The sequence below is a fragment of the Eurytemora carolleeae genome, unplaced genomic scaffold, assembly GCF_000591075.1.
Source record: "Eurytemora carolleeae unplaced genomic scaffold, Eaff_2.0 scaffold1241, whole genome shotgun sequence".
NCBI lineage: Eukaryota > Metazoa > Arthropoda > Copepoda > Calanoida > Temoridae > Eurytemora > Eurytemora carolleeae.
In genome coordinates, this window is record NW_019397157.1 from 23846 (window position 1) to 45370 (window position 21525).

At 32.5% G+C, this 21525-nt stretch overlaps 1 protein-coding gene across 1 annotated transcript in view; it reads left to right on the plus strand.

Moving 5' to 3' along the window:
- Positions 1-21525, plus strand: part of LOC111712397 (coiled-coil domain-containing protein 77) — a 28036-nt gene that overhangs the window by 3886 nt on the left and 2625 nt on the right. The window contains exons 3-13 of the mRNA XM_023486990.1: positions 4809-4886; positions 6341-6492; positions 7681-7736; positions 8206-8253; positions 9047-9126; positions 13355-13444; positions 14874-14918; positions 15610-15704; positions 16664-16742; positions 18054-18197; positions 19946-19993. Coding sequence (XP_023342758.1) covers positions 4809-4886; positions 6341-6492; positions 7681-7736; positions 8206-8253; positions 9047-9126; positions 13355-13444; positions 14874-14918; positions 15610-15704; positions 16664-16742; positions 18054-18197; positions 19946-19993 — 915 coding nt within the window. The remainder of the gene's footprint in view (positions 1-4808; positions 4887-6340; positions 6493-7680; positions 7737-8205; positions 8254-9046; positions 9127-13354; positions 13445-14873; positions 14919-15609; positions 15705-16663; positions 16743-18053; positions 18198-19945; positions 19994-21525) is intronic.

The following is a 21525-nucleotide window of genomic DNA, read 5'->3' on the forward strand; positions in this document are numbered from 1 at the left end:
AAATATTCTGAATTTGAAATATCAAAGGTTTACAACATCAGATTCCAAAGGTTTACATATTTGAGTTTGTGCCAAAGACTCAATTCCTTTATAAATTGACTGTAAGAAAAAATAGAAAAATAGAAAATAGAATACCTTTATTACATCTTCCATCATGTTATAAGCATCTAATATGTCGAGGTCTCGTTTTTGCAAAAGTTTTAGTTTAAAGTATCTTAAAATTTTGTGCTTTTAAGATTTGTTCCTTTTAATTTTGTATTTTCCAGGGGGGGGCAGGCCCCCCCTGGAACTCCCAGGGGGGGCAAGAGGACTACTGACCCCCCCCCTTATGTACGCCACTATATATATATGTTTTTAAAATAAGTTCAGAACACTTTATATTGTTTATTTAATAAAGTTAATAAACCATGGATGACAATAGAACTAAAAAGAATTCACAGAAAAAAAACAAGAATTTTGGAGAAATCGCAAAAGTCCTCTTTGGAAAACCCTTAAAAAAAATTTTAACTGTAAAGAAAGCAAATTGTAAAAGATTTTATACATTTTTGATCAAGCTTTGAACTCCAGCCCCTCCCGATGATACAGTCTAGTTAAAAAGATAGGTTTGCAAGATGCTATAAATCAAAGTAGAATGTCTTAATGATATTTTTGACGAAGATGGAGCAGACTGTGTTGCTGAACACTTTGCCAGGATATCTCAAGAATATGAAACTAAATATAGCTTGGGCCTTTGGGCCCCCTCCCCATAATCACTTTAGCTGATCCACAGCTGGATTACAATCCACTATGTCCCCATTGGCAACCGGTGGAAATAGTGTTATGTGCATGATATTCTTGTCCGATGTTACAGTTTTAGTGACCAATACAAGATAAAAGATTTTAGCGAGGGGGGGCAAGATTTATGGCCCCCACTGGCTGTTTTTTGTTTACCCTGGAATTTTTTTACAGAGTCTAAAAATAATTTATTTGCTTGAAAAACTAACTTTAACTTTTTAACTTTAACAAATTATCACATAACTCCATCGAGGGGAGGAAGGCCAACCACAATCTCTAGTGCGAACCACATTCTCATCATTTTCTCGTCCGAACCACATCGAAATCCTTGTACTTTGAATATTATTTTTTTTAAGTGTCCGATCCTTGAAAATAAATACATTTTTTAAAAATATGGCGACGTTAGGGCATAGATGAAATATCAAATTTTCCCAATTAAATTTTAGATTTGTGTAAAAATGAAAATGCTCCATAAACGATGTTCTACAAAAAAGCGTCTGTATCTAGAGCCCTTTCTTTCGCGGAAAATGCCGCAAAACATTCTCAAACTCGATGTAAACAACTTTTTGTAATATTTCAGCTGAATTTGGGTTAGAGATATGACTTACAATTTTTATATGATTAAATACTGTTTGAATTCATAGGGTTGTGACCAATTAATTGTAGCAAATGATTTGAATAATATAAATTGAACATTATTTTTTCTATAATTTTAAGCATGCGGCAGGCAGTAGTGATCTCTTAGTGGGGACAACAAATCTACCTTATTTGTAAATAAATCAGAAATCAATGATTATTTTGTATGGGTTGAAATGGAAAGATTAAAGACCATGTTCACGCGAATTCTTTGGTATAAATTTTTATTTGTGAAAGTTATCCATTTTGGAGGCAGAAGAGATTCAATTTTTAACCTAAATAATGTTTGACATCATTCTCGTGGATTTGAAGATTCCAACATCTCAAAATCCTTGGAAAACTTTATTCTAGTCATGTTTTATGCCCTAACGTCGCCATATTTTTAAAAAATGTATTTATTTTCAAGGATCGGACACTTAAAAAAAATAATATTGAAAGGACGAGGATTTCGATGTGGTTCGGACGAGAAAATGATGAGAATGTGGTTCGGACTATAGATTGATGTAGTTGGCCTTCCTCCCCTCCTCCATCACAGCTAGCCAGCCAGTGGCTTAACTATGTGTGTGGGTCTGTTCTAGAGAACGATTTTTGGACCCCCTGCGCTGCGGACACATGGCCTTAATTATTTCCATGTCCTATAAGATTACTATATATTTAGGGTTAGGTTATGGACATAGGGGGGCCAGCGCCGCGGCTAGGACAGGCTAGGGGGCTGGGTGCTCGGCCACATGGTCAGTTATATCCTTTTCTTACATTTAAGATCCATGTACAAAATTGATAGGAGAGGGGGCGGGGGAGTCTAAAAATCATTCTCTAGGATATTACCAAATTTTATATATTAACAGGAAATTTATACAAACCTTTGTTATTGTCAACTCTTACGTTTTAAACGTAGTTTTTTTGTTCATTCGAACTATTTTTATGTCTATTTGAACTTTTTTCTGGTCAATTTGAACTATTTTTGTGTTCATTTGAACTTTTTTTGTGTTCATCTGAACCATTTTTTTTGTCACATTTCAACAAATTTTTTGTCCATTTGAACTATTTTGATGTCCATTTGAACTATTTTTTATCCATTTGAACTATTTTTTTTTGTCCATTTAAAATATTTTTTTGTGTATACGAACTATTTTTTTTGTTCATTTCAACTAATTTTTTTTCATTTGAACTATTTTTTTGTACATTTGAACTATTTTTTTGTCCACTTGAACTATTTTTTTTTGGTTCATTTCAACTATTTTTATGTCCATTTGAACTGTTTCATTTGAATTTTTTTTTTGTTCATTTAAACTATTTTTGTGTTCATTTGAACTATTTTTTTTGTCATTTTCATTTGAAATATTTTTTTCTCATTTAAGCAATTTTTTTCAATTGAACTATTTCATTTGAACTATATTTTTAAGTTCATTTGAACTATTTTTGTTCATTTAAACTATTTATATGTTCATTTGAAATATTTTTTTGTTCATTTGAACTATTTTTTTGTTCATTTGAACTGTTTCTATGTCCATTTGAACTATTTTAATGTTCATTTGAACTATTTTTTTGTTTATTTCATTTAAATATTAATTTAGTTCTTAAATGCAAATATAGTTCAAATGATTAAAAAAATAGTTCAAATGATTAAAAAAATAGCTCAAATGAGCAATTTATTTACTCGTTTGAACTATTGTTCATTTCAACTACTCACTTGGTACCACGTGCAGTAGTTGAAATGAACAATAGTTCAAATGAACAATAGTTCAAACGGGAGTAGTTCAAATGAGATAGCATCTCTGCGCAGAATATATTTTGAATGCCGCATCTTTTCTTATTTTAAATAAATTCCGGCAGAAAAATAAACACTGTGTTCTATGATATGTTATCGAAAGGATAGGCTGTCAAACTTGAACCATTTGTACATAATCTCTATGTACTAAATTGATAAACCGGGGGGGGGGGGGCCAAAAAGCGTTCTGGGTGGCCGTTCTAGTACACCCCCCTATCAATTTTGTACTAATTTTCTGCAAAATTATTATTTATTTTTCATTATTTTAAGGAAAGGTTAGGTTAAGACAATTTCTGGACCGAGCGCTGCGGCTAGGGGCCGAGCGCTGTGGCTAGGAGCCAAGCGCTGCGGTTAGGTGGACACATGACCTAATATGTGCATGTGTTACATATGAGATCCAAGTACAAAATTGATAGGAGGGTTGGGAGGGGTCCAAAAATCGTTCTCTAGGAAATTACCAGCATTCCTCTAAGAGAACCATCTTCTGACGTAAAATTGTATTAGATCTTAAAATATCAATTCTAATAACACTCCCATTAAGCTGGGTAGTTTGAGTTGCGTTGTATGTTTTGCGGTTTTAGTTGTTAAGAGACGTAGTTATTATGTATGAGCTAGGAATTCAAAGAAAATCTCTTTTTCCATTCCTTCTATAATTAAACCCGATTGTATCGTTTTCCATATATGCTTGGGTCACAGAACCTGTAGAAGGTTTGATTCAGCACAGCTTAAACTAGGACATCATTGGTCATCTTTCTGTAAAGTCACAGCTTAGTGAAGTCGCAGCCGCTATAGTTATATGAGTTATATACACTTTCAGAGTGCGACTGAAAATGGCAGCTGAAGTAAGGTCTCCCTGTCGCAAACCTCGAGACAAATCCAGGGAAAATATTTGATAATTTTATTGTCATTAACTTAAACAATTTTAAATCGTTTTTAGATGACCTAGACCTACGACCGATATAGAATTATTTTTATAAGAAGCAATATTTTTGTCTAAAACCTTTTCTTTCCAAAACCTTATTGCTCATTGTTAGTTTCAGCTTTTGTGGGAGGAAACCCAAATTTTAAAGAACACGGGTCTGTCCTAGTATACGATTTTTTATGACCTTTATTTTTTTGTTATTTAGGGTTAGGTTAGGTTAAGATACTTTCTGGGCCGAGCGATACTATAATATTTTCTATCAAAAATACTAATCTAAAGAGGCTTTAAAGACAGTATTTTACAAAAAAAATCGAATAAATTTGTTTCTTCCTGTATAAAAACTTTGAAGATTGTTTTTTTGTGAAAGCATTGATTATAAAGGGACAATTAGCGTAATATTAAAGTTTTCAATGGTAATGCTGTGTATCGGGCATTAATATCTTTGCATAGAGGATCACTTGAAATTACTCTTACAGTCCATTAAAGAGAAATAAGAAAATAAAGAATTAAAATAAAAATAGGAATTTCAAGGGGTTTCATTGATCAGTCATTAAAGCTGAAAAATATTTGATTTTAGAGTTGAGAGGATGGATGATAATAATGAGGAAATTATTCTCAATCAATTAAACTCTCTGCCACCATCCAAAGAGCTGCTTCAACAATATCAGGTAAAAAAAATCAATGGGGTAAAAATTTTATTCCCCCAAGACCCAAATATGAGAGACAGGATAAATATCTCTTGGATAGAATTCAATCAGTTTCAAATATACAAGATACATCAAGAAGGTATCAAGATATTAATAATCTGGAGTTCTTGATCTCGAAATCCAGTTAATGCACTAATTAATTTTAGGATCAATGCTTGATAACTCATTAAACTTATCCCTGCTTGATCCCGAAAAAAGTTCTTACTTCAGAGCTGGGAATTTTTGAATGGTGAATATCGGGATTAATAATTGATCCACTCTTTTTCTTAATCTCCAGATTAAATTATGCTTGTTCTCCTTTTGTTATTAATCTCCATATTAATTAACCGATCGGGATTAAGGATATCCCATTCTAAAGTTTTCAGCTCAGTATTCAGACTTCCAAATTTTCAAATAACCCTCCATTTAAAAAGTGGTATAAACGATTCACAAATAAAACCTTCTTTACATAGAAGATAGTTATTATTTCGTTATTAGATCTGAATATAACATTGATACTGTAACAATAGTTCCACTTGGGGTCAAGCATTAGCTTGGTTTTAAAAGTAGAACTAGAGTGGGTTGCTTTTTATAGGGGGAACATGCAGACAAAGTTAGTCTAAAATAAACATACATGAATTGATTTAACAACTAACTTATTTGGCAAAGACAATCTATAAAAAAGATTTAAAAGAGCATCAAAATGAAAATTAGCTCGCACAAAGTGTTGAATGTATTAAATCTTTCATGACATTTCCTTAATCCAGTTTAGTTTAAGACTTAAAATTTTTACTTATTTAATAAAAGTTGATTATAGGAAACGGGTTTTCGCATAATTTTCACATTTTCATAACGTTTTAGAAATACATTTACTGTCTTTGGATAGAAGTAAAAACTAAGCTGAGCTGAAAACTTTAGAATGGTGGATATCGGGGTTAATGCTTGATCCTCTCTTTTTGATAATCTCAAGATTAACATAATCTTGCAAGATCATCTTAAAAGTGTATGAAAAACGATAAAATTCATATTAATATTTAATCATCTGAGAAACTGTATCAGCCAATCAGAGAAAAGCGGGCAACCAATGAGAGAACAGAAATATTCTCATTCGAGAAAACAATAAACGGATATCCAAGGAGAGAGAAAAAGAGTGAATTAAGGACTAAAATGAAAAGTTTCCACAGTGGATAATCGGATCAAGAAGTCAGGATTAAAATTTATCTATTCTAAAGTTCCCAGCTCTGGAAACTTTTGTCTTGGATACATATAATCCCGAATTTTTGATCTCGATATTCACTGTGGGCACTAATTTAAGGATCAATGCTTAATATCTTCATATCAGTTATTCCTGCTTGTACGATTAGAACTGGATGTCGTATCAAGATTAAATTAATCTGTAGATAAAAAAATATCCACAATCCAATAGTTCAGACATATATGATTATTGATTAACTGACTTGCGGATTTTACAATATCCTGTCGAGGATTTTCATCCGCTAAATCGCCGAAATAAGTCTTTTTCCAGTTTTTTTAACTTGTTCTTTTCCTCTTTAGACTTGAAGCTGAGTTGATGGGTAAGAATGCGAGGATTGATGAACTGGAAAAGCAAGTTCTGCTCTTCAAGAATAAGTTCGTCTTGTTGGAGGCGAATGCGAAGAGAGGGGCGGCGGACAGAGTGACAAAGTCAGGCCGGAGTACAGAGAGAGGCAAGATTAATTTAAATTTGGGGTTTAGATGTTCTTAAAATGTCGTTTCCCCTCCTTCTTTGGAAAAAAAATTCCACAAAAGTTAGTTAATTTGTGGAGGATTTTATTTGCTGAATTGGGCCATATTTATTTTTTGTAGGAGAAATTAAAATAAATATTTGGGTATAAAGTGTCGAAAATGTCTGTTTTGATATCAAAGTTTTTTCTTTTTCTTTTTTATTCTTAAACTTTATCATCCTGAGTTAACAGTGTATAGAATTGGCCTACATTTTTGCAGTGCAACTCAGGACCCGACTTCAGATCTTCATAATTCTGCAAATAGAAATTTACTATAATATTTTCTATCAAAAATACTAATCTAAGTGTAATCTAAGTGTAATCTAAGTGTAATCTAAGTGTAATCTAAGTGTAATCTAAGTGTAATCTATGTGTATTCTAAGTGTAATCTAAGTGTAGTGTATTCTAAGTGTAATCTAAGTGTATTCTAAGTGTAATCTAAGTGTAATCTAAGTGAATCTAAGTGTAATCTAAGTGTAATCTAAGTGTAATCTAAGTGAATCTAAGTGTGTAATCTAAGTGTATTCTAAGTGTAATCTAAGTGTATTCTAAGTGTAATCTAAGTGTAATCTAAGTGAATCTAAGTGTAATCTAAGTGTATTCTAAGTGTAATCTAAGTGTAATCTAAGTGTAATCTAAGTGTAATCTAAGTGTAATCTAAGTGTAATCTAAGTGTAATCTAAGTGTAATCTAAGTGTAATCTAAGTGTATTCTAAGTGTAATCTAAGTGTAATCTAAGTGTTGACTAATTGGAAAATTTTACTCTGATGAAATTTATCTATTTTCAAATAAGTTTCCCTCGGAATATTAAAGAAAAAGAAAATGTCTAAAATTTACCTTTTGTAAAATAAACTCAGAAATATCTTACGTTTTATTTTTTAACAAACTGGAGGTTTCAGTAAACAAGTTAATCTTACTAAGCAGTATTGAAAGCTAATGGATGGATGGATTGATTGATTGATGGTTAGACTATTGAATGGATTCAATGGATTGACTAATTCATGGAATGACCGAGATTTAAAAATATCATTGAAAGCTAATGGTATGATAAATTGACTGATCTAATCTCATTTGAGTTAATTGATTGATTGACTGATTTAATGGATTAGTTGATTGACTATTTTCTTGTAGATGGGTCTCTTTCTCGAGGAGGGGGTTTGCGTGCTCAAAGGGACCAAAAATCAGAGGTTATTCTTTATATTTACTACAAATGATTTAATGCATAAACCTACGATTCATACAGAGTGTCACTGATTAAGTGCGTTAAGGCTTTTAAGTCGGCATAAGCCTACATTTTCGAATAAAAGGCCTACGTTTTGAAGGTTCCGTTGACGATCCCCCATTTATGGGGATAATACCTTCCAGGAACATATTTTAACACAATACAACGTTGTTTAGCAGGATTCAACGCTTTAACGTACTTTTTTTCGAAGACACCCTGTTTGTTTGTCTATTCTGCTCGAATAATCGTCGTCTGATCGTTTTGTGAATCGTACTAAAATTTGACCGTTCAGGAATCCCCCCCCCCCCAAAAAAAAAAAGTGTACAGCAGTTTCTGGGAGGAACCTAGTTTATGCACCTTGTCGTTGAAACATGGGCCCGGGTATATTCTGTTGCAAAGAACAGATAAATCATATATTTATATATTTATTTTAGGTTGAGTACCTGAAGAATCAAATCCTACAACAGGAGCAGCTGCATAAGGTGATTTTATTTAAAAGGGGGAGTTGTTATGATCGTCGTCTGGGGATATTAAAGGGACGGTTAGCGTTATTTCAAGCGAACCTCCGTGAATAACGTATGAATTAGATATGACCAATGACCATGGACCGTTTATAATCTTGAAAACTAATTAATTTAATTGTTTTTTATCTCTTTAAGAGGAACTTGCGCATTTCTACTGCAGGATTAAAAAATTCGAGAATATCCAAAATCCACAAAAACAAACCGACAAAAAAGTTCAAATTAAAAGTTAAAGTAAAACCGAGGCCTAGTGATAAAAAATGTTCATTCTGAGTCGCGTAATTCTAGATTTACATGCTTACTTTCTAATATGAGTTTTAATTTTATGTTTAAATGTAGAATTGATTCATCTAAGTTTTTGGTCAGAATTCTAATCTATTTGACATGTACGATGTCTCACAAAGTATGACAGTTGAGGCATGTTAGTAGTCTTCGGATCTTTGAAATCATTTAATTTATTTAAAAAATCTGAACAAAATTCGTTAAATATTTAAATGCTAGAATTTGGGTTGAGACAAAGAAATGCCGTAATGTATTTCAAAGATGACCTTATTCTTATACTAACTTTCTGCAAAATTATTATTTATTTTTCATTATTTTAGGGAAAGGTTAGGTTAAGACAATTTCTGGACCTAGCGCTGCGGCTAGGGGCCGAGCCGAGGGTTGTCCCTTAACTGTAATGTTTTGTGGGACACCCTTGATATTGATGCAAACTTGTGGGACACCCTTGATATTGATGCAAACTTGTGTTCAGATTGAGATGGCTCAAGAGCGAGATGTGTTTAAAAAGAACGAAGACTGTTATAGATCTAACTTGCTCCAATTAAACTTAAGGAATACAATTCAGATGAATCATTCATTACGTCAGCTGATAGCGCTAGTTTACCCCACCTGAGCTGGGGACTTATGTGTTGAGAACTCACAATCCCGATCTCAATATCCACTGTGTTCACTTTTAATTTTAAGATCTATAAAAACAATACCATTCCATTTCTTAGTTATTACTCCTCTGATCAAAGCTTCCTTCAACCCCTGACTGGGTATGATTACCATGCAGGATATCAAATTTAAAGATTAAATTAATCTGAAGATTAACAAATAACGAGATCAAAAATTAATCTTGATATCAACAACACAAATGTTCGCAGCCCTGAATCCAAAACTTTTTATTTGTTGCGATTAACGGTGTTTTCCTCTGAATAATCGATGCTAGTAGCAGAATATATTAAAATATTTTACTTAATCCGTATAAATATAAGAGATACGAATGTGCTTTCTGCCAGTGCTTAGAATCTATTTAATTTTGATGCGGATCCGGATCCTGGATCTGCACTGGAAATACGTATCTGGATCCAGGTCATTTCTGTAAGATTTATTGAATTTTTTAACAAAGCAGAATTTTCCATTTTTTTTTGTCTTATTAATTTGTTTGCTTATTTTTATGCTAAAACTTGATAGATCATTCAGAAATCTGGAAATTTTTATTATTTCTCTTTTTATTCAAATCTTTTTATTGATCAAAAGTACAAAAATAACAAGTAAATTATATATATATATATCAAAAATAGGTACATTTTGATTTTAATATTTTACACGGAAAAAATGTTTATTTATGTGGAAATCTTGAAGATTTGGTAAATGACACAATTTTCATTTTTATTTTGAAGTTAAGTAAATTCAGTAATGACAGTAAAATGAGCTGACAGCCTCTAATGATTAATGATTAATGGAGGCTCGTAGGGATATGATTCCAATGGTTGAAGAAAAAATAGGAACAATAAAAAACAATAAGAACAATAAGGCGATACACCATTAATTAGCAAATAGAGTCTCGTTTTGGAGTGTAACGAGAGGTGTTTTAAACATTAGCATCAATGATAGACCAATGTAGAACGAAAAAAATGCTTACAATGCACATTTTAAGGTTTTAGTGTAAAGTATAAGTGGAAAAGATCATAAGCAGAAACTGTGACGGGGATCAGAAGGAATTGCCAAAGAATACAAAAAATACAAAAATTGGAAAAATAAAACGATAAGGCGATTCGCCGTCAAGTACCAGTATTATCTCTTTATGAATTGTTGGCGAATTGTGTTTAAAACAGGGTAGATTAATTATATGAGGACTAGTTGCATGAGATCCATGGATTAACATAATCTGCGATTAGTATTTTACAGAAACATAAGATAGTCCATTATTAAGGACTAGTGAGAAGATATTTACTAGTTGTAGTGTATAAATGTCTCAAATCTAAGATCTTACAGTTCAATTGTTGTATTCAATTGATGGATTCAAGTATTCGAAGCATAAATATTTAAAACTCTAAAGCATTTAAATTGATAATTGGTGTAGTTTGAGTTTTCAGTTTTATAATTCAGTTCTTAGAATTCTCATTTGACCAATTTTTTAGGAGAATAATCTTGACACCTTATTTATAGCGTTTCATCGTGAATGAAAAGTATAAAAATGTTGAAGAATAACTGGAACGGTGTTTCACCAAATTACTGGAAAACAAAAATAAAAATAAACATAACAAATGGCGCTTCACCTCAATATTAGAATGTGCATGATAGAACTGCAGCTTTAACGCATAACCTGTGCTAACTTGCACTTCTTGGAAGAGCTGGACTCCTGATCTAGTTTACGTTTTTCGATTTCAAGGCCTTTAACCTTTGAGTCAGCACTGCACTTAATCAGATCATAGAGTACCATGAAGTACTTGATGGCCGCTCTGCCCATCCTTAGACGGGATTTATGTGGTTAGGTTTCTTGGATTGAATGAATGAACTTAGCTCATTAGATTTACGGTTCCTCGATATTTCTTCCATTTCCATTGCAGGCAGGTTATCAGGGTCCAGGTTTTCAGCAGGATATAGTTTGGATCCATAGCCAGGAGGGATGTTTGGCGGGGCATAGACGAGGTTGGGAAACTTGAACTTCGATGGAATAGGCAGATGTCCGGGTCTGGGGTAGTTCAGATCCATCTGCAACAAGTTAATATTAATTACGAACATACATATTAAAAATAATAGGAAATGGCTGAAATCGTTTAATATAGACAAGTTAATCTCTGCGAAAGTCAATTCTATATTGAGGATCCGTTAAATAGGCCATTCTTTTATCATTTTTGTACGCCATAAAAGTAACATTGAGTTCAAATTTAAACCAGTTAATAAACGCATTTAGAGCCAGATTTTTTTTCATACACCTGCATTTCCAAATATAGTACTTGGTATATATTATGAGAAGATTGTTAGACGAGAAGATGGGAATATTTCTGAATCCTAAAATGAAGTCTTTTTTTGCTAGTATTAAGCGTACGTCGGTCCAGTTAGGGATGAATATACTATACACCTCTAGTATAAATGCATTAACAATTCTACATTCGTAAAGTAAGTGCGATATAGATTCTATTTCAACTTGACAGAATGTACATTCTTCTCTAACTTCTCTATTAAATTTAGAAACAATCCTATTAGTTTTAAGTGTACCTCTAGTTATTTGATATTGAAACCATTTGAGTTTGTTATCAAAGAATAAATTTCTATTTAGGTCATAGCATCTTTCCCAAAAAAAATTGCCTTGAGTTGCACCTAGCTCCTCTTCCCATTTACGTTCCCTAATCTGTAGATTACTATTTGAATATTGAAGTTTTCTAAGAAGTGAGGTCCATTTGTTGCAGCCTTTTATTGAATAATTAATTATCTGAAGTAGGCTGGAGCAAATTTGGTTAGAATTTGTTGAAAGCATCCATGGGTAACCTGGGAGTGGGAGTGTAGGCTAATTTCAAGATGTTTTCTAAATGTTATTGAGAACACAAGGCAATTCAGTTCAATTCATGATTTAATACCAAGCGCGGGTAAACGGCAGGAGTTGCTATGACTATGAAAAATGATATAAACCCAGCTCCTTTACCCTATTAATCATAATAATTACATTGATTACAATTATTACTATCTGAAAGCATCTAGTAAGGTCGTAGTAAAAATATATTTCCAGGCTGAGTGGCTGCCCACCAATCTTCGAAACCAAGAGAATCTAAAAGCCATAAAGCTTGAAAATATATCAGGAAAACCCATCCCTCCCCTCGCTTGTGGTTGCTTGGCATCCAGTCTGGCTACCTTTTCAGAGCCTCCCCATATAAATTGATATATTTCAGATTCGATTTCTTTTAGTTTTTTCCTATCTAGTCCTGGAAGTACAAATGATAAATGAGACAATTTGGAGAGAAGTAGAGTCTTAACTATGCAGTTACGGCCTATAGGTGTTATAAATCTATATTGCCAGGACTTCATGATATAGCGCATTTCTTTAATCTTAGTTTCATAGTTTATGCTCATGTTTTCCAACATTCCATCAAATTCAACCCCAAGTAATTTGAATTTTTGATCCCATTTTAATGATAAATGTTCGCAAAGTTTGTAGTTAACATTTGGTATATGCCCAAAAACTACACATTGGGTTTTGGTTAAATGAATTTTGAGCCCGGAGACGCAATAAAAATCATTAAGTATCATGATAGCATTTTCTAAGTTATTGGCATCGTACTCTAGAAAAATTGAGCAGTCATCAGCATATAATGATAAAAGTATTTCTCGATTTTCGATTTTATATCCTGAAACGCTGGGAGATGAGCGAAGTTTAATACACAGAATTTCAATACTAAGTACAAATAGAGCTGCCGCAATTGGGTCACCCTGTCGACAGCCGCGGGCGACATTAAAAAATTCAGATATATTTCCTGCATGATTAATACATGCCTTGAAATTATGTAAAAGAATATTTATCCATTTTTTGAAGTTGGCTCCAAATCCAAAAAAGTTAAGAGTTTTATCTATGTATTTAAACGAAATTGAATCAAATGCTTTGTGAAAATCAATGAGTAATAATAAACCTGTCCTCTTTTTACACTTAGAGAGTTAACAAGTTCTTATTGCAATTTTTGGTTGATATTTTGCCATTCGGATCCGGATCCAGGAAACCAAAATCTTATGGATCCAACAGGGAAATATTTTTTCACGAAAATATATACCCCTGCCATACATTGAACTGTATATGTACCAGAATATCGGAGCAGAACACATGTTTAGCAGAATTAAACCGACAATTTCAAGATCTTGGGCGAACTGTCTTAAAAGAGAGAAATGAAAATAGGTAACTAACCTCCTAAAAGAAAATTATCATATCTAAAGGTTTGATTATTGAGAATCAATTAACGTATGTTAGGATCGATTTAAAAGGAATTTATGCAGAATTTCTATTAACCCTTCTTACATAGTGGGCATTGCATGATTTACAACGGTAACAGGGGCGTACAAGAGCATTTGTGTAGGGGGGCACTTTTTGCCTAATTTCAAGTGACCTTCCATTTATAGAGTGGCATGTCCGATGTACCTTTGAAACCTTCATTTCTCCATCGTTTCTTAAGCAATTGTAAAGGAACCACAAATGAAAATAATAAGTTTTCAAAATGGGAATCATGGATATTTAATGCAATATTTGATCAGACAAAGCTTTAGTATTGTTATGAATCAGAATTGAAATCACTTTAAGCCTCTATATTGATTAAACTCCTTTGTAGGTTCGTGAACTTTGGAGAAATGAAAAGAGAAATTTACAAAATGATTTTTAAAAAAAGATACTGAAAAACTTTAAAAGTACTGCCCCCAAATAAAGAATCCATGGGTTTTTTTCAATAAATCACCAGAGGCACTATTAAATGAGTCCCATCCCCCACCTGCTTGCCCCTTCTCCCAGGGGGGGGGGCACGCCTAAAGGGGCCCTTGTACCCAGCCCCCCCATAGTACGTCCCTGCAACCCTACCCTTGAAACTTTAGACTTTTCATCGAGTAAATAGAGCTTTGTTTGTAAATAGCTTTGGAATAATTTCAAACCTGGTGTACGCTACGGAGATTCTAAACCTGGTGTACGCTACGGAGATTCTTAACCTGGTGTACGCTACGGAGATTCTAAACCTGGTGTACGCTATGGAGATTCTAAACCCGGTGTACGCTACGGAGATTCTAAACCTGGTGTACGCTACAGAGATTCTAAACCTGGTGTACGCTACGGAGATTCTAAACCCGGTGTACGCTACGGAGATTCTAAACCCGGTGTACGCTACGGAGAGTTTGTAATCCGTTACATAGCGTCCCTTGAAAATATTGTCTTTTTTACGTTAAAAGTGGGTTTCAAACATTTGAAATTGAATTGTTTTTTTTTTCTCCGCCACTTCTAGTGAGTAACTATTGATACTTATTAAACTAAAGTGATAACAATTGAAAGCGTTTAAGGACATGTCTGACATTGTGAATCTCTCTTTAAATGAAAGTTAACTGGAAAAATTACGCTTATTTTGTAAAACTCGTTATAATTCAGTTTCACAAAGAAATTTACTTTACTAGGTTTTTAACTGAGAAATATGTTGAATGAAAACATTATTTTTCAAATCTTTTGTCAGGGATTTGGTAGTACAAAAAATAACTACTCCGGATTCTTCTTTTTGTCTTAAATTGGGTTAATAACTATTGAATTCTCAATCATTATTGTTATTATTCTGATTAAAACCTTGCATATTTTAAAGGGCCAATGAACGAGCTTGGTTAGAAGAAAAAACTAAACTCACAAGGTAAGCTAGAATAATGAAAAACAAAAACTTTAATCCAAAATTATGAAATCAAATCGCGGAAACAAAAACTATATTATTATGCGTGAGGGATTGGGGGATTATCATGAAAGATTTCGTATATTTTTCTATCTCCTAGATATAAAACTAGCTTTGCCTGCTGATCTATCTGTACAATTTTTCAAACCAAGCCACGAACAATCTTCTGGTTCTAACAAGTTTCCCAATCAAAATTTGAGGCAAATTGGTCAAGAGGTTCATGAGTTGTTATCGGACATTCAAGATACAGACTGACAAGCTGAAATTACAACTTATATTATATAAACAGAACTCGGACAGAACTCATTAAGTATTAACCCCTTTACCGATTTGCCCAAAATTTTGATTTGTGAACTTTATAGAAATGTTCAGAGCTTGGTTAAACAAGTCTTAACCTAAGAAGAGTCCGTATTTAATGAAATTGAGCCGCGTCTCAAATCCGCCAAAATCCGGTTTCAATTGAGCGTCGGCTTAAATTTTAAAGCATTGAATATAAATTTCAGTGGAACCAACCATATTTGAGCCGCGTCTCAAATTTAAGCCCTGCTCAAATTCTTTAAATTCGGCTTAAGGTTGACTTTTATTAGAAGTTTTCAGACCAATGTCGTTTTTCTATCTAGAAAAGTATTTAAATAAAAGTCGTATTTTTCTTCAGAAAACTAGAATATTTTGGAAAATTCGGAAGTCCCCTAGTTCCTGGTTTGATAAATGGAGGAAATTTGGAACAGAGGTCACAACATAGGAAATCAGGTTGGTATCTTGTTGATCGGAGAGGGAGGGGGGGGGGGGGGTAAAGGGTCCCCCCTTGAAGAAAATCCCAGATTTACATCATGGAAGGTGCCCAAAATATACGGATTTTTTCTGCCAACTACTTATCGCGGGGGGGGGGGGGGGTATAGGGTCTCCCTGAAATAACTCAACGAATTGCAACACATTTTTTTGAAGTATGGCATTTGTTAACCCAATCCAACATTTTAGAAGTTTAAAGAGACTGTCCCTGAAATTTGTATTGATGCTACATTCCCTTTTTACTGTTATCAGATCAACCATGTGGAAGATGTTGTCGTTTATTAGATTGAAAAGTGTTTGATTCTTACAAATTCATCAATTATTTCTGTTGCAAGAAATCCACAAGTCACTTACAGGCAGTGCTTAGGATCCGGATCCGGATCCGTTGGATCCGCAAGATTTTGGCTTCCTGGATCTGGATCCGGATCCAAGGGGTAAAATATCAACCAAAAACTGCAAAAAAACCTTTTTTACTTCTAAAACCAAAATCTGAACTTTTGAAAAAAAGAGAGATTATAAAAATTTCATAAAGTTTTGGGATAAAAATATGCGAAAAAAAATCGAACAAAAAATCTGAAAATTATTTTTTGTTAAAAAAATCAGTAAATCTTAAAGAAATGACCTGGATCCGGATCCATTTTTTTCCAGTGCGGATCCAGGATCCGGATCCGCATCAAGTGCATACAGTGAAACGACAATTATGTGTTTGAAAAGAAATCATGGATATCTCATTTATTCTTGACCAGACATACCAATCTGTAAATGAATAGTCAGTTTACGTTTTCATTCCAATTAAGACGATTTTCTTACCTATAAAAAAAAAATTTTAAATTGTAAAATTTCAATGAACTACCGTTTTGTTTTTCTATTGCTGAACTTTTACTTTTGGGGGGAATTAAAAAATATTTATTTTTATTCAGGAGAAAAGGTTCTGGTTCGAGAGATGACCAGACTTCAGACAGTGGTTCAAGATAGGGAGGAAACTATTCAACAATTAAGGTATATTTTACTAGACAGTGGTACAAGATAGGGAGGAAACTATTCAACAATTAAGGTATATATTGCTAGACAGTGGTACAAGATAGGGATGTAACTATTCACCAATTAAGGTATATATTATTACTAGACAGTGGTTCAAGATAGGGAGGAAACTATTCAACAATTAAGGTTTATATTACTAGACAGTGGTTCAAGATAGGGATGTAACTATTCAACAATTAAGGTATATATTATTACTAGACAGTGGTTCAAGATAGGGAAACAATTAAGGTATATATTATTACTAGACAGTGGTTCAAGATAGGGAGGAAACTATTCAACAATTAAGGTAAATATTACTAGACAGGGGTTCAAGATAGGGATGCAACTATTCAACAATTAAGGTTTATATTACTAGACAGTGGTTCAAGATAGGGATGTAATTATTCAACAATTACGGTAAATATTACTAGACAGGGGTACAAGATAGGGAGGAAACTATTCAACAATTAGGTACATATTACTAGACAGTGGTTCAAGATAGGGATGTAACTATTCAACAATTACGGTAAATATTACTAGACAGGGGTTCAAGATAGGGAGGAAACTATTCAACAATTAAGGTAAATATTACTAGACAGTGGTTCAAGATAGGGATGCAACTATTCAACAACTAAGGTATATATTACTAGACAGTGGTTCAAGATAGGGATGTAACTATTCAACAATTACGGTAAATATTACTAGACAGGGGTACAAGATAGGGAGGAAACTATTCAACAATTAGGTACATATTACTAGACAGTGGTTCAAGATTGGGAGGAAACTATTCAATAATTAAGGTGTATAAAAATAACTAGACAGTGGTTCAAAGGAGTGAGGAAACTGGGTCCGGATCCGCAAAAATAATAAGAAGAGATTAAATAAATAAAACCATCCTTATATCTTGATGGTAAGCATAAAAAAATAAGAAACCAATTTGACAATTTTTTATTTAGTTAGAAAATCTGTTTTAGAAGAATGTTTTAGGACGTTGACCTTGGGTCTGGATCCGGTTTCGAATCCGGATCCATTTTTTAAGGACGGAGTCTGGATCTGAAATTGGGAAATGAATGAGATTTTAGCTTGAAAGGATGAAAAAAGTATATTGTTGTAATTATGGGTGCACTGTATTTTTACCCAAAAATTTATTTATCTCCTCCTAAAAATCACTTCTTTTTCCCAATTCAGCGACTAAAACCCTAAAAAAAATACATAATTTCTGGGGGGAATAATTTTAAAAATGGGGAGGGGATTTTACAAGAAAATATACACCCCTGTTGTATTTGTTAGATCTGAGTTGAGTTTATCTGGCGGAGAGTTGGAGGAATTAAAGGTTAGATTCCAGAAAACAGTTAAACAGGAGAGGGAGGAGAAGAGCAGGAAGGAGAAGGAGATAAACCTTCTCAAGGATAGGTTGAATAAGCTGGAGATAAGGTAATACAATCCTGTTCTATTAAAGTAACTGTAAGCGTTTATGTTTATGTTTATGTTAGGATTATTTTCAGGACTCCTGGCGGAGTATATGAGAAAATTTCCGATTGTTGTCATGATATTCATATGGTTGCATATATCACATTAATATACAGAGTATATTATATTCAATAATTTCGAATATCCAGTGAATCAAGATTAAAAATAAAAATAAGGGACATTTATTTTTTTTCTTTTGGTAGAGTTTTTATTTTTTCTCTTCCTTGACATTTTTTCTTTTTTTTTATTTTTTGACGTTTTTTTTTAAATTTTTTCATAGATTTTTTTTTTTTTCTTATTTGGCCTTTCTGTTTTCTTTTAAAGTAATCTTTTTTCGGCTTCTTTTGTCCCAACAAAACAAACTAGATTAGAAATTTTTTACATATTCATCATATCTGGATTTAAAAGTATTTAACGTTGGTGCAGTTTTTATATCACAGGGTAAATCAATCAAAACCTTCCATACAAATATAACAATTCCCGATTCACAACGGTACCCTTAACAGTTTTGTCTGATCAAGTATGAATTATATAACAATGTTTTTAATTTTGAAAACTGATTATTTTCAATTGTGATATATTTTTTAAAGTCACAAGCGCATTCTACTAAAGAAAACCTAAAAAAATTATTAGAACGCAACACTTCTCAAGCCAGAAATATGACGGTATCTTTTACATTTTTAATAAGATTAAAGTTTCAACTTTCAAGGGTACCATTGTAAATCGGACATTGCATCTTTCACGTCTTTTTTTCTTTTCAAACTCAAAAAAAGACCACTCAACGGCTACTTTCCAAACTTAATTAAATTAACATTAAAATTGTGATAATATTTACCTTTCAGTTGTAATTTTATGGGTAACCCTGTATTTATCTCACATTTTTTTATTCATCCTGAAATGTACCTTCTAGTCCTCGAATCATTGTACGTCCCCAGTTGAAAGTAATTTTTAATACCACTACCTTAATAGTGCGTTCCCAATTTTTCATACGTCTTAATGATGCGTTCTCCATGTGCTTTTTTATTTTAATGCCTCTTATCGTCCTCATTGGTGAATCCTGATAACCTCTTAATCTCAATTTGTTTATTCATCTATTTTTCTATCTATCCATCTCTTTTTTATCTTTTCCACTATCTCAATCTTAATCTTTTTCATCTGTCTATCTAATCTTTCTATCTATTCATCTACCAAGTTTTTAATCTTTTCCGCTATCTTAATGTCAATCTGTCTATGTATCTATTTATCTTTCTTTCTTTTTAAATATCTATCTTTATATCTATTTATCTCTCCATCAATTTATTTTATTAATTACACTATCTCAATCTCAATCTGTTAATCCATCTTTCTTTCTAGCTTTCTATCTATTATTAGCTATCTTTCATATCGATCCATCAATTTTTTAATCTATTCCACCATCTCAATCTGTTTATCCATTTATCTATCTATTTATCTATCTATTTATCTAGCTATCTATCTATTTATCCAGCTATCTATCTATTTATCTAACTATCTATCTATTTATCTAGCTATCTATCTATTTATCTAGCTATCTATCTATTTATCTATCTATCTATCTATCTATTTATCTAGCTATCTATCTATTTATCTAGCTATCTATCTATTTATCTATCTATCTATTTATCTAAGTATCCATCAATCAACTAATATATTAATCTGTTTCTTTATCTATTACTATATTTTAAAATGTTTAGAAGAAAACGTGAGGCTTCAGGCTACCAGGCAGATATTCAGAAACTTAGGTAAAATTGAAGAATATAAGAACACAGGTGTCTTGCAACGGTTCATCTCCCTGAAACAATTTATCTCCCCTCATAACATACAGGGTGAGTCAAAAAAAAGCGTGATTTGCGGCGCCTGTTGCAAAATTGTACCTTTGGTTGTGAAACTCTCCTTTATGGTGTTTTTTCAATATTTTTGAAAATTTGTAATTTTTTTTGCTACTCTAATGGCCCAAAAGAAAATCCGCGAGTCTTTTTTTTCTCTCAAAATTAAAAGTTCAGAAAAGCAAAAATGTGTATTCATATTAATTTTTTTTCTCTAAATCTAAAATTTTATTAAGATTGAATCACAGAATCCCAGAAAATTGACAAAATTGTAATAAGAAAATTCGCAAGTTTCAATTCTGGTCTAATTTTTAAGGAAAAGTTATTTAAATTCTCAAGTTCCTTTCTTCTTAGTATAGTTGAAACCTTAAAAACCATTGAAAATCAATTTTTCCGTAAAAATTACACCAGAACTGAAAATTGCGAATTTTCTAATTACAATTTTGCAAATTTTTTGAGATTCTGTGATTCAACCTTTTTAAAATTTTAGATTTCGATAGAAACAATTTATTTACACATTTTGTTTTTCTGAACTGTTGATTTTGAAAGAAAAAAAGGTTCGCGGATTTTTTTGGGCCGTTGAAGTACCAAAACAAATTACAAATTTTCAAAAAAATTTAAAAAATACCCGACAGGAGAGTTGCACAAAAAAAAAACACTTTTCCAGCAGGCGCTACAAATCACACTTTTTTTGATTCACCCTGTATAAAGAACTTTTGAAACAATTTAAACAACTAGGCACCTTTATTTCAACTTTAAATTGTAGCTCTATCTGTAAGTATTTTCTCGTCGTACAATTTAAAACAATACATTTATAATCAGAAATAAATCCGGAATAAAGGACCTCACTAGTCTCCTGGAGTTTGTAATAACTCTTGTAATAATAGAGATAAATGGTGCTAACTTTGCACCTATATTCTTTTAATCAATAAGGGGCATAAAAAAATTTCAAATTTTTTTTTTCTTGATCAGGGGCGTAGAAAGGGGGGTATTTGGCCCAAAACAGGTATTTATATATATAAATATTTTTTGCCGATGTATCATTATTGTTTTCAAGATTTTAGGTCTGACAGAATATTAGACCATGACAAAATAGCCTAACAAGGACAGATTCAGCTTGCAGGAGGAGCCCTGTATCGTCCAGGGGCTAAAAAGCCAACAGTCAGGGGGGTCCTTTGATCCACATCAGACTCCTGAAAAATGAAGAGGAATCAGTGCCAATAATGCATTAAATAAAAAAAGGCAAGTAAAATTCTAAAAACGTTTTGTAGTTATTTGAATTGATAAATCATAAATATATACTTCTTCAGGGGCATTAAGAGGAAAAATATCACTAAACACTCCCCTCCTGGATTTCATTAGTCTAAAAGTAAGAAAATAATAATTTTATAATATTTTAAACCATACAATCCTTTAGGAAGTGTCTTCAATAGCTTAAAGATCCAAAA